The sequence below is a fragment of the Hyperolius riggenbachi genome, chromosome 7, assembly GCF_040937935.1.
Source record: "Hyperolius riggenbachi isolate aHypRig1 chromosome 7, aHypRig1.pri, whole genome shotgun sequence".
Taxonomy (NCBI): Eukaryota; Metazoa; Chordata; class Amphibia; order Anura; family Hyperoliidae; genus Hyperolius; species Hyperolius riggenbachi.
In genome coordinates this window covers 158177188-158192693 of record NC_090652.1, presented here as the reverse complement: position 1 = coordinate 158192693, position 15506 = coordinate 158177188, and the positions used below count along the sequence as shown (strand labels likewise).

General features: G+C 40.4%; 1 protein-coding gene across 3 annotated transcripts in view; it reads right to left on the bottom strand.

Annotated features, from left to right (window-relative positions):
• Positions 1-15506, bottom strand: part of GPRC5B (G protein-coupled receptor class C group 5 member B) — a 123882-nt gene that overhangs the window by 42905 nt on the left and 65471 nt on the right. Inside the window, exon 4 of one of the 3 annotated variants that reach the window (XM_068244798.1) lies at positions 1718-5004. The exons of the other annotated variants lie outside the window; for them this stretch is intronic. Within the exon in view, the coding sequence (XP_068100899.1) occupies positions 4960-5004 (45 nt within the window). The 3' untranslated portion in view covers positions 1718-4959. Of the gene's footprint in view, positions 1-1717; positions 5005-15506 lie in introns of those variants that run through there. 3 annotated transcript variants of the gene reach the window in all.

Genomic DNA, 15506 nt, shown 5'->3' with positions numbered 1-15506 from the left:
ATATATATATATATATATATATATATATATATATATATATATATATATATATATATATATATATATATATATATATATATATATATATATCCCACACCTCTGTAGTGTTACCTGGGCTAGATGATATCTGGCTTTAAAGGACCTCTATCATGAAAATCATAAAATTTAAAGTACATGTAAACATATACAAATAAGAAGTAGATTTTTCCCAGAGTAAAATGAGTTATAAATTACTTCTCTCCTATGTTGCTGTCACTTACAGTAGGTAATAGAAATCTGACAGAACTGACAGGTTTTAGACTATCTCACCTCCTCATGGGGTTTCTCATTGTTTTCTTTATTTTTTCAAAAGCACTTAGTAAATGACATTTGCTCCATCCAACTGCCAAAAAACTGTGCAGCGAGCAGGGAGCTAGCATATTTGTATAAATCCTTTTCAGGGAGTGTAATTATAAAGAATAAATGCGATGCTGAGAATCCCCCACAAGGAAATGAGCTGGTCCAAAACCTGTCGGTTCTGTCAGATTTCTACTACTTACTGTAAGTGACAGCAACATAGGAGAAAAGTAATTTATGGCTCATTTTACTCTGCAAGACACCTACCTCTTATTTGTATGTGTTTACATTTATTTTCATTTTTACACTTTTCGCGATAGTGGTCTTTTAAAGTGGCCACACCTGATAACATTTTTTCTATTTCTTGTCAATTTGAGAATTACAATCAATGTTCCTGATCGATTGTGACATTTGAAAAAGATGAGCATGTATCACACGTAAACATTTTTACATTTATCTCACACCATTAGATAGACACACACACACGGAAAAAAAAAATCACAAAAATCAGCCTCTCTCGGTCAACTTATGCTGATAAAAAGAGAACATTTGATCAGATTTTTTGCTTGAATTAAAAATGGCCACCTTAACACTTCATCAAAAAAAAACAAAAACATCTCTGTACTTCCCTGTGGAGATGATACTCCAAGTCCAGTGCTCAAATAGGGATGCGCCCAAGTATCAGGCGCTGAATGAAATGATATAAGTATTACACTCTTGATCAGCTTCATAATTATCAGAAAGGCAGAGCCAAAAGCTTATCATGCAGCTGGAGAGGCAAAAGTTATAACAAGCTGGAGGGAAGCCTATTAGTGGCAGGCGAATGCCAACATGTTTGATTACAATGGATATCTCCATTAATTCATTTTTGTATTATTAAAGTATTTTTGTATTTATATCATAACAACCTATGCTTATATATTGTCCAGGGGCCAAAAGAGAAACACCCTAATTCTTTGTGCATATACGGTAAATGTTCTTTTGAGAGCTTGGAAAGCCATTTTCTCTCAAACACTAAGCTTGTGACATACATCACTAGACACACAATACAGTATTGGGAGAAAGGATGGTTACATATGCACCTTATGATCACGCAGTGCAATGTATGATTAAAATGTGATGAGACTGGTAAAACAATGGTGTGTGGGAAGGCTGAGAGTGTAAGCAAACATAATGCAGATGTTATATATGATCCTACCCAGCAGAATCATCCAATGAAAACACTCTAGCCAGAGCATCCGATAACCATGAAATGTAGATATCCTGGGTCAGTGCTGTCATTGGAGGCTAAAATAATTTCACAGAAAATGTTGCTTTTGTTAAATTAACATTAGAGAGTATAGAATAACTATTAACCACTTCACCGCTAAGGTCCCCCCCCCCCCCCCCCCCTTAAAATCCAGAGCAATTTTAATCTTTCAGTACTGTTTCCATTCATTCAGCATTTACTTTATCCCTACTTATCACACCTAAATGATCTATACATTTTTTTTGCCACAAATTAGGCTTTCTTTAGGTGGTACTTTTGCTAAGAATAATTTTATTTTATATGAATTTTAAAGGTAATAAGGAGAAAAAAATATAATTATTTCTCAGTTTTCAGCCATTATAGTTTTAAATGCGATACTGTAGACAAAACCCACACTTTTTATTTCTCCATTTGTCCCACTTACTACGTTTAAATTATGTCCCTAGTACAATGTATGGCCACAATTATTTATTTGGAAATAAAGGTGTATTTTTTTTCCATTTGGGGATTTTGGTTTTCTCGATGTGCTCTATCAAAAATTACAAGCCCTTGTATGCAAAAACAACAGTAATACACCCTAATGACATACATATTTAAAAAGCTAAGTTCCTAAAGTAACAATTTATGTATTGTTTTTTAAATTCCAAGTGTGTTACATGGGGACAAGAAGGGGGCAGAAGGAGTTAATGGGCTTGCTATAGGGATAGCCAGTTTTAATTAGTTATTTATTGTCTTTTTTGGGGGGGGGGGGGGGGAGGCACTAGATATCCCCACACAGTCTCCCTTCTGGTTAAAATACTGAATCAGAGTGTTCTAGCTAGCAGGAAATGACCGTTTCTTTTCTTTTACAATGAACTTACCATGGTTGCATATTAGACACTTTGATTGGCTTTGGGAACATATGCATTTACCAATCTGTGCACTACTGCATAAACCGGAAGAGACAAGTATTTATGTCCCTGGGAGCTCAAGTGCTGTTTTCAAGGACATAGATACTTATCCCATGGGAGGGGAACCGGTTAATGTTACTAAAATACATGCTCTTTACAGTACATTTTACTAATTGTTCCACAGTCAGACTCAATCTAATATCCTTATTACAGTCTATGGCCATTTTTATTTTCTTAATGTGGGGGGTTGCAATTAACTAACCAATGTGTTTGAAATATGAAAGAAGAAACCAAATGTGCCTGGAGGAAACCCATGTAAACACAGAGAGAACTTTTAGTCTTTATGCAGACACTGTCTTGCTTAAGATTTGAACCTGAGGCCTTAGCACTAGAGTGCCACTTAAAAGCTAGCCCAACCAATCTGTCTGTTTCAGTCCAGCATATAAAGTATGTTAGTATTGTAAATCATGTAACTGGAAATTTTAATTGTTAAATCATCTTCCCATCTGATCATCCGGCTCTGTCATTTTGTATAGCATGACATTACCACAGGAGGACTGTGACTCCTCTTGTCCTACAAGAAGTTTGAGCACCATAGCGAGGGGGGCATGTTACACATAAACACACACGCAAACACCAACAAAATCCTACTGTGCATCTGAAAACAACAGTTGTATGAGCCCAATGCAACCTGGCATTTTATGACTGCATTTTACAGTTACTTTGCAGTAATACTTATATATACACATTATGAGATCCAATATGAGCCTGGTTAAGGAACCCCATGGTAATATGATGCTCTACAGTGACTGACCCCCAAAATAAATTCATTTTCACTTTAACCTGTGCTCCCTACAAATGCCCTGTTAGGTTTTATAAAGAACCTGATTGGTTAGTTTGAACTATTCACTTTACTGTGGAGGGACTGCTTCCTGAACACACTAATCTAACATTGTTTAGAGAACCAGAAGTTATTTTATGGCTTCCTCTTCTGGTTTTTTTTTGTTTGTTTGTTTGTTTGTTTTTAAACTAGTTTTCCTACTGGTCTGCATATAAATGAAAAATACCCTTTAAGTAGGACCTTGCAACTTGATCATAAATAAACATTATTTGTTATTGAAATCCTACTAAAGTTACTTGCTAGTGTCATTTGTCTGCTCCTTACATGGTCTGCACTGCCCGAATAAGCTGTATTCAGGAGCTTATATACTGTATGTTCTTCCTGGCTTTGCCTTGCATTCAGGTTTCTGAAGTCTTATCACACGTCAGGTATAAACATGTGTGTGCAACTCAAGGCAAGGGAAGGATAGGTAACAACATATTACATGACAAAAGCACCAGAAGTGTATACGATCTTATCTCAGCATTCCCAAACCCAAACTGAAGCCATCAGCCTGTAGTGCACAAAGTCAGATAATGGCACTAATACTGTTACAATGTCATTGTTTATGTAAAGTATACCTTCATCTCCGAAAAGAGGCATGTTTATTTGATGGTTTGCAAGCTGAATGTTAAAGGGTTAGTCCATCCAAAGCCAATATTCCAGTTAATTATGGATTCTAATGATCTAGTTCATTTACTGGCGTCCCGATTAAATACAGGAATCTTATTTTCGGATTTTTGGCCAGAGTTTGGGATGGTACTCCATCTGTCATGGAGCTGTGCTTTCTACTACTTTCTGTGTAACAGCGAGAGCAAGGATAACTGATAACGGCCAACACAGGTAGGAGACTCGGGCACTCCACAGTACACATCTTGTTGTTACTACTTAAAAGAATCAAGAAACCAATACCCAAAACCCAGTTATATCTGACTGGACTGACCCCTTACACAGGTTACATCATTCATTCTATAGGAGAACTGCAAATTGCCTAAACAGGTAAGATTTATAAAAAAAAAATTGGCAACTATAGTAAAAGAAAATGAAGCCATTCTTCTCTCCTCGATCTGTGCATCTTCTAGATTATGGTATACAGTCCATTCCATTTGTCCAGTTTTATTTATACATTGATTACATTTTCCTTATTGTTTAACCCTCCATTTTCAATACATTTCTTTTATATTATTGAAGCCATTAAGCCCCATCAGTTTCCAGAATTGAAAATACTTGGTCCTTTTCCTTTTACACTAAGGTATGGTTGATAGTAATGAGAAATATGGAGCTTTCCAGGCCAATCAATCCACCAGGTAAGGTTGCGTTCCTTCACTGGTAAGGGTTTATGTCAACGTGAGCCAGTGGTTGTATGTTAAACGTGAGTCTTGCTGGGAAGTGTGGAAAAACTTCTAGTTATTGGTGAAAGTATCCGTCTTTAGGTTGTTATTTCAAGAGTTCACAGCTGTTCACCTTTAGATAAACCCATTTAGATGGGCTTAGCGGAGCTCTGCAGTGTGGTACGGCTGCTACCTTTACTGATTTCTCCCTCACAAAGACAAGACCAGTAGGTGTGGGTGACAGTCTGTGACTCTCAGGAACCTATTCCCCTTTCACCAAAGATGCCGTCCAGTGTAACTTGGAGGAGCAGTTGGAATCTAGAAACAAGGACAACAAACGGACAGCTGAGAATCCCAGCCACTGTTCCTCACAGATAATTAATCATAGTCTTGTAATACATTGGTGTACTCTATGGTGGTTTCATAAATGTTCTGTTTGTGATGGCCAGTAATCTTTTGTCAATACTCAGCCCAAATTTTGCAAAGCATGCAGTGGTAATTTTCTAACATGGGCTGTCAAAACAGAAGATATTTAGCTGGGCAAAGAGAAGTATAGAATGTCATAAGAGTGATGTCGTTTTTTGTTATATTCTTAGTGCATGAGGTATAGATTTGTGTGGCTGCCCCCCACCCATATGTGTTTAGCTATTATGCTAGAAACGGTGGTGAAGAATCAATGATTTTTGTGGTTGTGTCTCAAATTCTTTCTACAGTGTACTAAATGATAAGATCCAGTGTCCATTCAGAGAAGTGTCCATTGGCTGCTTTCTGCCATCTGTCTTGCTGAGAGAGGTGAAGAACTTTCTGTATTCTCATTTATCAATAGCAGGAGGCTGTTTGAGGAGACATAATCAGCGCTATTCTTCTCTCACCATCTTTAACCTTAGGGAAAGTAGTGGCTGTAAGGTTTAACCACTACACAGTACCACTAAAGCAATCATCTAGCCTTGTGCTCTGTATACCGGAACACTATAGCACATTATCACTTTTGTTACCATGCAAGAGATAATCTTACATTTACAGGGCTGACATTTTTTAGTGACAACCTAGAATTAGGTGGATTCAATTAATATAAGTAACGTATAGCCAGAAGAACACTGGGCATAGATGAATACCTTTCACTGTGTGTTACAAAACCTATTTTAAATCGTGTATGAATGCCTGAAAACGTAACAGTTTACTGCACCTGTCAATGGTCATCGTGGGCAGGATTCAGTAATGGGAAATTATCAGAGGAAAGAGACTTATGTTTGAAGAAAGAACTGCAGCATACAATGTATGTATACCATTCATGTTACGTGTGAACCATCATTTCTCAAAAAGCCTAAATTTGAATAAAAATCTGTTCTATTCCTGCAGGCTCTGATGGTGGTTTTGCAAACCACCCATTTGAGTATATTACTTAAACACAGTGCCATAACTACAATTCATGGGCTCCCCAGCGAAACTTTGATGCCCTACTCCGCCCCCTTGTTCACACACCTTCCCCTGTCTCCTCTTGGTGCTCTTTATGGCTTTGGGGCCCGTCTCACAAGGGTCATAAAACAAGTGTGGCCATCATGGTCTTCACACCCATTACAAGTATAGCCACAAAAGCACCTCATCTGAAGAACAGTCCCCTGTATCAGAGGAAGGTAAGGTTAGTAGTTGGGGCTACTGCAATGGCTGCTCCCCTCTAGTTACGCACCTGCTTATTACACCTGCTCTTACCTGTATCTCCTTGTCCAACAATACGTGCGCATTTTGCTCTTGGCCTCTCTCATTCCACAGATACATGAAGGTTATGGGGGGACTATCAAGCATCGATACTCTTTCTAAAGTTTAATAAGGAACTCCATTAAACACTTTAATGAGGTTAAAGTACACTTTGTATACTCCTAACATCTACATTTTCATTAGTATTATGTGGATGTATTCACTTGAACCAGAATTTACATCAGACTGATCAGATAAACAGAGATAAGGGGCTCACCACCCTAATTTATTGCTAAACCACCCGTGTCATCTTTCAACTGCAAGGGTGGGAACCTTTGATCTGTAATAGTAATTTGACTGTACGTGCGTGCATGCGTGTGTGTTGGGGAAGGGAGAGGCATTTTTCAAAAATGTACCCTCTCTTTTCCATGATCAGCTGTAATGTGGTTCAAATATTGATAGCATGTGCTTTGTAATATTGTTTCTGCTGTTAATCTTGCATGTGGTCAATGTAGATTTTTGGCATCAGAGTGTAAACTGGTAAGGGACTGGTACTTTCGTCTATACCCTGCAACAGCTTTCAATATCTGCAGATGTGAGGTAAGGAGCTGCTGTCTATTTCTGCCCCCAGTGTCCTGATGTTTCAGTGAAACCGACAATTTTTATGATGTCAGAGCTACACACTGCTATGGAAATCCCACTCAGGAGCATAAGAATAACGTCAGTATTGCTTTGCCCAAACTACAACAATAAAAAAAACAATTTCCTGATGGCCCAGATGCTAAGCACGGCAGATGGTTGGGCACGATTGCTTGACAAGTCTACTAACCTAAGCAGAAGCTCAAGAGACAGGGAGGCGGAAGTGGGGGCAAAATTATATTGCTGCATAATTCACAGATAAAAGGGCACTTTTATGCAGGCATGTACCTGTAATGACACTGCTCGTTTGCCAATAAACTTGACTAACTGAATTCTGTTATGCTGGGAATACACGTTTCGTTTTTGCCTTCGTTTTAGCCTTCGTTTCGATTGTGCCTTTTGTCCTTTTCGTTCCCGAAATAATCGAACGTACGGTTAATATCACCACCCACGGTTTCTTTTTTTTTCGATTCTGATGGTTTCGTTTTTCCAATAATCGAAGGCTGCAAAGAAACGAAACGAAAATCCCTTTTTACAGGGACGGACTAACATAAACGAACATATAATCGATCTGAACAGCCATCAAGCCTACCAATGGCTCGATTAGATGGATAAAGAGAGATAATATCAAACATGTTCGATCACTAGTCGTTCGTTTTTGGGGTCTATTAATCGAAACTATAATGAGATTATGACTATTTTCACATATGTTTTCAACACTCGATTCGTTTACTGAACGAATCGAAGGCTAAAACGAAGGCAAAAACGAAACGTGTATTCCCAGCATTAGTTCATCCATTCCCATAAATTTAGATATAGGCTTCCCAGTCTCAAGCTGCAATCAGTACACTTGTCATCAATATACTGATGGTGACAAGATCCAGGAAGAATGGACTGAGGGAATTCCAAATAAGGATCTTCCAATCAACCCATAAAGTGATGAATAAAACTTGGCATAAACTTAGTCCCCATTGCTGTGCCTGTGCTTTTCATATAAAAGCAAATTTGACATACTAAAATATTTTGGTGCAACAAGCATTAGTGCATCACCTTCTTAATAGTAAGTTTTTGCCGATAGCCCTTAATCATCTACAGCGCAGTGAACACAGATGCATATTTAAACAGTATGAAGCATTCAACCTCCTCTAAAGCTTGTAAAACTAGTGGTGTCTTTACAGCAGAAGCGCAGCTTTTTAGCAATTTTTTTTCCCTATATATCGTCTGCTTCTGGGATTTTATATTAAAGCAGAAGAAGATGAGGAAAAGGCGTCCCAATGAAACACCATGTCGTCGCTTCATCATTGTCCTTGCGATAACTTTTTCCAGTTCAATAAATTACCAAATTCGTAGTTTATCGATTTCTAGTTTAATTCATTAAGGTTTTTCCACTAATATCGATAACAATGGGGTAACCATTCGGTAACGTGTCGATACTTCCATTTTACAGCAGTAATTTAACACAAGGCCATAAGATTCCCGTTGAATTGTGGGTAAAACCACGTAGCAACATTCCGAATAGGGCTTAACACCTGGACCAGGATTATGGAAGTGGCTTAGGACAAATCCCACAATTTCGCCAGCTATGGCTTGATAGGAGCCTTTTCTGAAAAAATGTAGTGCAGCTAGCAATTTAGTTAACTCTGGCACTGCCTGTGTTCTCTTACAAGATGATTCAAGAGAAATGCCGATGTCCTGGTATAGCAAATAAATCCCTTCTCTTGCAAATTGGTATAGTTCTAGACCTTATTCTTGACCTTCTGCGCCTTTGAATCACTCTCAGCTGATACATAACCACTTCAAATGGCTCCATCTTCTCTGTCAGCAGTGATCTGACAGGAATAACGACAGAGCAGTGAAGGAGATAACTAATCCTAAATTTAATGCTAAACCACGCCCACTTTCATTTTCATAAATTGCACTTTCTTCCGTTTTATCGCATCATCACCGAATGATTATCGAATGCTTGCTAACAGTTGTAGATAACTGATGAATCCTGAAATAAACTTATCGAGTTCAGTATTTTACCGAGCTGTTGGTAACTGATTCGATAAGTCTTGATGAATCGAGGCCATTGTCCTTTATTCATCACTTTTTCTCCTATGTTTACTCCTTGGTGATCTTTTCACACCTCATCAAAAAATGCTCGTTATGCAAGAAAATGCTCAGAATAATTTTCTGATAATTTTGACAGTACTTTGTTTTACTTACTTGTTGGTACTTTTCAATTGCAGAGTACTGAAAAGTTATTTTAATAGGTGAAACCGTGAATTGAATAAGGGCCAGCCTATGTTTCTAGCAAATGTCCTTATCTACACACACTTGTACATTTTATATTCTTAATAAATGTGGGCCAGTATATACACAGCTGCTCTCTCTACCAGGGAAACCCAGAGTCCCAGCCATAATCTTCATAAGTTTAATAATTGGACTTGGAGACAAGGAAGTCTCAGTAATCCAAGGCCATGTTTGAAAGGCACTCAAAGAACAACTGGAAAACTCATATGGGCTTACCAGTAAGTAGATCAGGTGAGACCTGCATGTTACGGTACTCTATACAGAAATATATAACAAATAAAAAATCCAGAAACCTCAAAGTCCATCCTTTCCACGATACATGGGCCATTTTAAAGCAACACTATTAAATAAAAACAATATAAATAATGTACTATTTGTACAGAAGTAGTACAAAGGTTCTAACATACATTTGTGCCAAACTTGTTCCTGAATGCTATTGCAACCAGTGTGAATGACTCTGTAGGCAGTGTGCTGGGTTCAATAGAAGCCACATAGCCTCTGAAATTAAGCCCTTGTTTCTCAGGGTTTGTACAGTAATACACCTATTAAGGTGCATATACACTTGTTATAATTCCATACTTTTGTACACATGGATACTCCCAATCTCTGGTACAAACTCAGTATAGGCCTTGATTTCCCTGACTTGGCATCTGAACTAATCCTATTTTCGGCAAACCAACAAGAGAGCTTCAAATGCCAATACTGTAGCTTCCTTGGTTGATGGACGGGAGGAAGCAAGGAAGTAATATGGCAGTTCTGATATTCAGAAATGCCCTTTCAATGTACATCAGAGATTATCAGGCTTAAGTAGAAGTTAGGACCTTCTAGCAAAATAATCATTATACAGTGGGATGCAAAAGTTTGGGCAACCATGTTAATTGTCATGATTTTGCTGTATAAATCATTGGTTGTTACGATAAAACCTTTAGAATTAATTATTGGAACTCAAATTGGCTTGGTAAGCTCAGTGACCCCTGACCTACATACACAGGTGAATCAAATTACGAGAAAGAGTATTTAAAGGAGTTATCAGGGCATATAAAGTAAACTGAGTGGTACTTACCGGGGGCTTCCTCCAGCCCCAAAGCTCCCAGGACCTCCCTCGCCGCAGCTCTGCCTTCAGCCATTTGCCGCAGATCCGACCCGGTCCCTGGCGATGACGTCAGAGCGACCTGGAGGTCGCTCTGTACTGCACCTGCGCGATCGGCGCTGTCAATCACCGCCACGTAGGCCGGAGCGGACTGCGCAGGTGCAGAGCTACTGCGCAGTCCGCCCCAGCCCACATGGCGGTGATTGACAGCGCCGATCGCGCAGGCACAGTACAGAGCGACCTCTAGGTCGCTCTGACGTCATCGCCGGGGACCGGGTCGGAGCTCCGGCAAACGGCTGAAGGCAGAGCTGTGGCGAGGGAGGTCCTGGGAGCTTGGGGCTGGAGGAAGCCCCCGGTAAGTACCACTCAGTTTAGTTTATATGCCCTGATAACTCCTTTAAGGGGATCAAATTGTAAGCTTCCCTCTTAATTTTCTCTGAAGAGTAGCAACATGGGGGTCTCAAAACAACTCTAACATTACCTGAAGACTAAGATTGTTCACCATCATGGTTTAGGGGAAGGATACAGAAAGCTGTCTCAGAGAATTCAGCTGTCTGTTTCCACAGTTAGGAACATACTGAGGAAATGGAAGACCACAGTCTCAGTTCAAGTTAAGGCTCGATGTGGCAGACCAAGAAAAATCTCGGATAAACAGAAGCGGCGAATGGTGTAAACAGTCAGAGTTAACCCACAGACCAGCACCAAAGACCTACAACATCAATTTGCTGCAGATGGAGTCACTGTGCATCGTTCAACTATTCGGCGCACTTTACAAGGAGATGCTGTATGCGAGAGTGAGGCAGAGGATACCTTTTCTCCGCCCACAGCACAAACAGAGCCGCTTGAGGTATGCTAAAGCACATTTGGACAAGCCAGCTTCATTTTGGAATAAGATGCTGTGGGCTGATGAAACTAAAATGTAGTTATTTGGGCATAACAAGGGGTGTTATGTATGGGGGAAAAACAACATAGCATTCAAAGAAAAACACTTGCTACCTACAGTAAAATATGGTGGTGGTTCCATCATGCTGTGGGGCTGTGGGGACAGTGCAGGGATTGGGAATCTTGTCAAAGTTGAGGGACGCATGGATTCCACTCAGTATCAGCAGATTCGGAAGATCAATGTCCAGGAATCAGTGACAAAGCTGAAGCTGTGTCGGGGTTGGATCTTTCAACAAGACAACGACCCTAAACACTGCTCAAAATACACTAAAGCATTCATGCAGAGGAACAAGTACAATGTTCTGGAATGGCCATCGGAGTCCCCAGACCTGAATATAATTGAAAATCTATGGTGTGAGTTAAAGAGAGCTGTCCATGCTCAGAAGCCATCAAACCTGAATGAACTACAGATGTTTTGTAAAGAGAAATGGTCCAAAATACCTTCAAGCAGAATCCAGACTCTCATTGGAACCTACAGGATGCGTTTAGAGGCTGTAATTTCTGCAAAAGGAGGATCTAGTAAATATGGATTTCATTTCTTTTTTGCGGTGCCCAAATTTATGCACCTGCCTATTTTTGTTTAAACAATTATTGCACACTTTCTGTAAATCCAATAAACTTCATTTAACTTCTCAAATATCACTGTGTGTGTCTTCTATATGGTTTGACTGACACTTTTTATCGTAACAACCAACGATTTATACAGGGAAATCATGGCGATTAACAAAGTTGCCCAAACTTTCGCATCCCACTGTATGAGTTAAGTTTTCTTATCACCATATTGTAGAACCAGACCAAAGACCCAGTGCTGCCTAGTGGCAGAAACATATAATGGCCCATACACACGGGCTACAACTGTCGCCGCAACCACGTGGCACGAGCATGTTGCGGCGACAGGTCGCCCGTGTGTATGACGCACACGCCCCAAACCGTCGCTACTAAGAGCTGACGCCGGGCGAATGACTTGGTCAATTGCCTGCAACAGCTGTAGCCGCAACTTCGACGCAACTGTCGCTAGTCCGCTGTGTGTATGCGGACTAGCGACAGCAACTCCATACACAATGTATGGAGCTTACGGCGGGGTGGAGGAACCTTCGGCGACAGCTTCCGCCGCATCTCTGTCCCTCTGTGCGCCGTGTGTACGGCTGTTGCACAGAGGGACCTGGCGACGAGCTGTCGCTGCTTTTTTTTTTTTTCCCCCGCGACTTGCTACATTTGTGCCTCATGGGTACGAGGCTTAAGACACATACTGTCAGTGAAAGCCCTCTTGTCAGAACACTGCCCAGCACAGCTCTCCACATGTTATCTGCTCTCTGCCACAATCTCTGCCATCAGATTCCCATATTTAGGCAGCTGGCCCTTTGTTGGTGTCATATTACAGTGAACTTTGACTGATACTTTATGAATTTATGTTTATACTTTTTAACTTGTTTATTTTAGATGTTACAGCTATTATTGGTTGTTACTAAAGCAACCAATTGTCCTCAGGTTTGGAGTTCACATAGTTGACTTTTTTACCATGAATATTTGAAAGTAGAAACTGTGGCTAAATAAAGGCAGCTAGAGAATGAAACGGGCGCCTGACAGACAAGAAATCACAAGATTGCTGCCGCTGTCAGTGTCTAATACGCCATCCCTGAACTGAAAGAACTGTCTGTGGGGAAGCTGAACACCACAACTGCATTTACAGTGGAGTTCCAACCAAATTTATTATATTAGTATTGAACAGAGTGGACTGGTTAAGAGCTCAGTTGAGATTTTACTGCTTTCTCTGATCTATTAGGTAAACTTATTTTTCCCCATCTCAGTGACTGGTGTTACTAAGACCATAAAGTAAAATGAAATCACACCATAAAAAATAGCAGCAGCAATAACAACCTGACAAAAGTTCAAACCCATCCTACTCTGACCAAAGTGGGAAAAGGTGTTGGCAGAAGTGGAACTTCTTTACTGTAAATGATCCAGGAAACAGTCTGAGAAGCCAGTTGAGCAAAAACAACATCCAAAAAGTAAGCAACAAACGAGATTTAAATTCCCAGCTTACGGACACATATGATAAAAAGGGGCGTAACTACACATCATGGACCTCTGTTCTGCAGTGCAAAACTTTGATGTGGCCAGAAATAGAGAGTGAGGCCCCCCTACCGCTTCCCGGGGAACACTATAAGCTTAGTAGGAGACCTGCGGAGCCCATCAGCCAGCACTGGGGCCCCGAGGGAACAATACCATCTGTGGCGGTTCCATATATATTTATAGATTTCATAGTAAAAGCTGTTAAAACGAGTAATGTGCGGCAGGAACAGATCCCTCTGATCACATTCTAACCAACTCCGGCCCCCATCTATAAATGTATGGGCACCTTTAGGCTATGCAAGTTGCAGCAATTCTAGAGTGGACATTGGAGAGAATGGAGTGGAGAGCACTGGATGAGTTCCCACTAACAATCAAACCCTAAATGCATCTTTTTTTCTACATTTTCCTGTCCACTGAACAGAATTTCTGAAGTGCATGATTCTGAGGGAATACAGTGAATGATGAATTCATTATGGGTTCATTAGGGATACACATCTGCATGTATTAAAAATGAAATGCTATTAGATGGTAGTAACTGGGAATATGTCCTACTAAACCTATGCAGATGTAGTTTCTAATTTTTCTAAAGCCACGTTGATACAATTAAGGCTCAGACGCTTGCAACATAGAACCTTTCTGAGCATGTACAGGCGTACCTCCTCCTTTCCCTCTCCATAGAACAGAGCACATTATCTTTGTACAGAAACATTTTACCCAAAATGATCACAAACCATTGTTTTTGGTTACCTTAATTGCAAGTGCGTATGGGCCTTAGAGGGAACCAAGCATTATTTTTAACTCCCAGGGCAGCTCAATAGAAAATTAAAAGTGCGTGCTAAAAAGGTGGTTTATTATTATAAAAAAAAAAACGTACTGTACATTTAAGGGTTAATTACAGGCAGAATCCTTTTACTTCCTGCACCTCCTCGTCTGGCAAGAGGGAGGGATGACATAACATTAGTCACACTTGATGAATGTTACATCAACCCTGGCAGTTCAGACCAAAAATGGCAGTGAAAATGGAGCAGGGTTAAACATGGCAGCCCTTTCAGCTATTTGAAACCAGGAGCTGCTAAGATCCCTTTAATATAACCTTATCTGATTCTTTTCAATTTAAAGTATGCAGATTCATAGGAGTGATTCCTAGGAGTCCTATCCTTCATTAGTGGCATAAACTACAGAGACTTCCTGAACCGACGGAAGAGTCTGGGCCACCATTTAGCACTTCCACTATGTGTTACACAGACCAGAAGCTTGCAAAATGTCAACACTGTGCTTCTAAGCATGGCTGGTACTGTTGTCTTTGTTCCTTAGCACTTCTCCTCATTACTTATGTACAATGTCTGTTCAGTACCCCCTAAATTCAATACAGACAGATGCATTAATGAATACAAAATTCTTAAAGAGGTAAATAACCAAAACCTCTGAACGGTTTATTGCCATCTCTAAACTTCCTTATCACATTACACTCACATAAAAGCCCTTCGTTTTACCAGAAGTAAAGGGAATTCTATCCCAGTGGGAAAACTGATAAAACTAACAACCTGACAAAAGTTCTAACACCTCTCTACAATACACAACTGAATAAAAATATTCCTGGCTAGACTTTTATGCCAAATTCCTCGAGGCCATTTTATACAGCGGATCCAATATCATAACTTTAGAGACAATTTCCTGTTAAAGTTAAATCCCCTTCCTCCTTAAAGGGACTCCGAGCTCAACATAAATAATAAAAAATAGTACTCACCTGGGGCTTTCTGCAGCCCAGTGTAGGTCGGGACGTCCCACGGCGGCCTCCTGGCTCTTCTCCCATCACCTCTTCAGAAATGGCTGGCGGGCGGCAGCCGGGCGACACTGGGACGAGAGTCGGGCTCCTCTTCCGTAAACCTCATTTGCTGACGTCACACGCCCCCGCCTTGCGTCATCATGCTGGCCGCCGTGATGACGCTAGGCGGCTGGCGTGTGATGTCAGCAAATGACGTTTATGGAAGCCATTTCTGAAGAGGTGATGGGAGAAGAGCCAGTAGGCCGCCGTGGGATGTCCCGACCTACACTGGGCTGCAGAAAGCCCCAGGTGAGTACTATT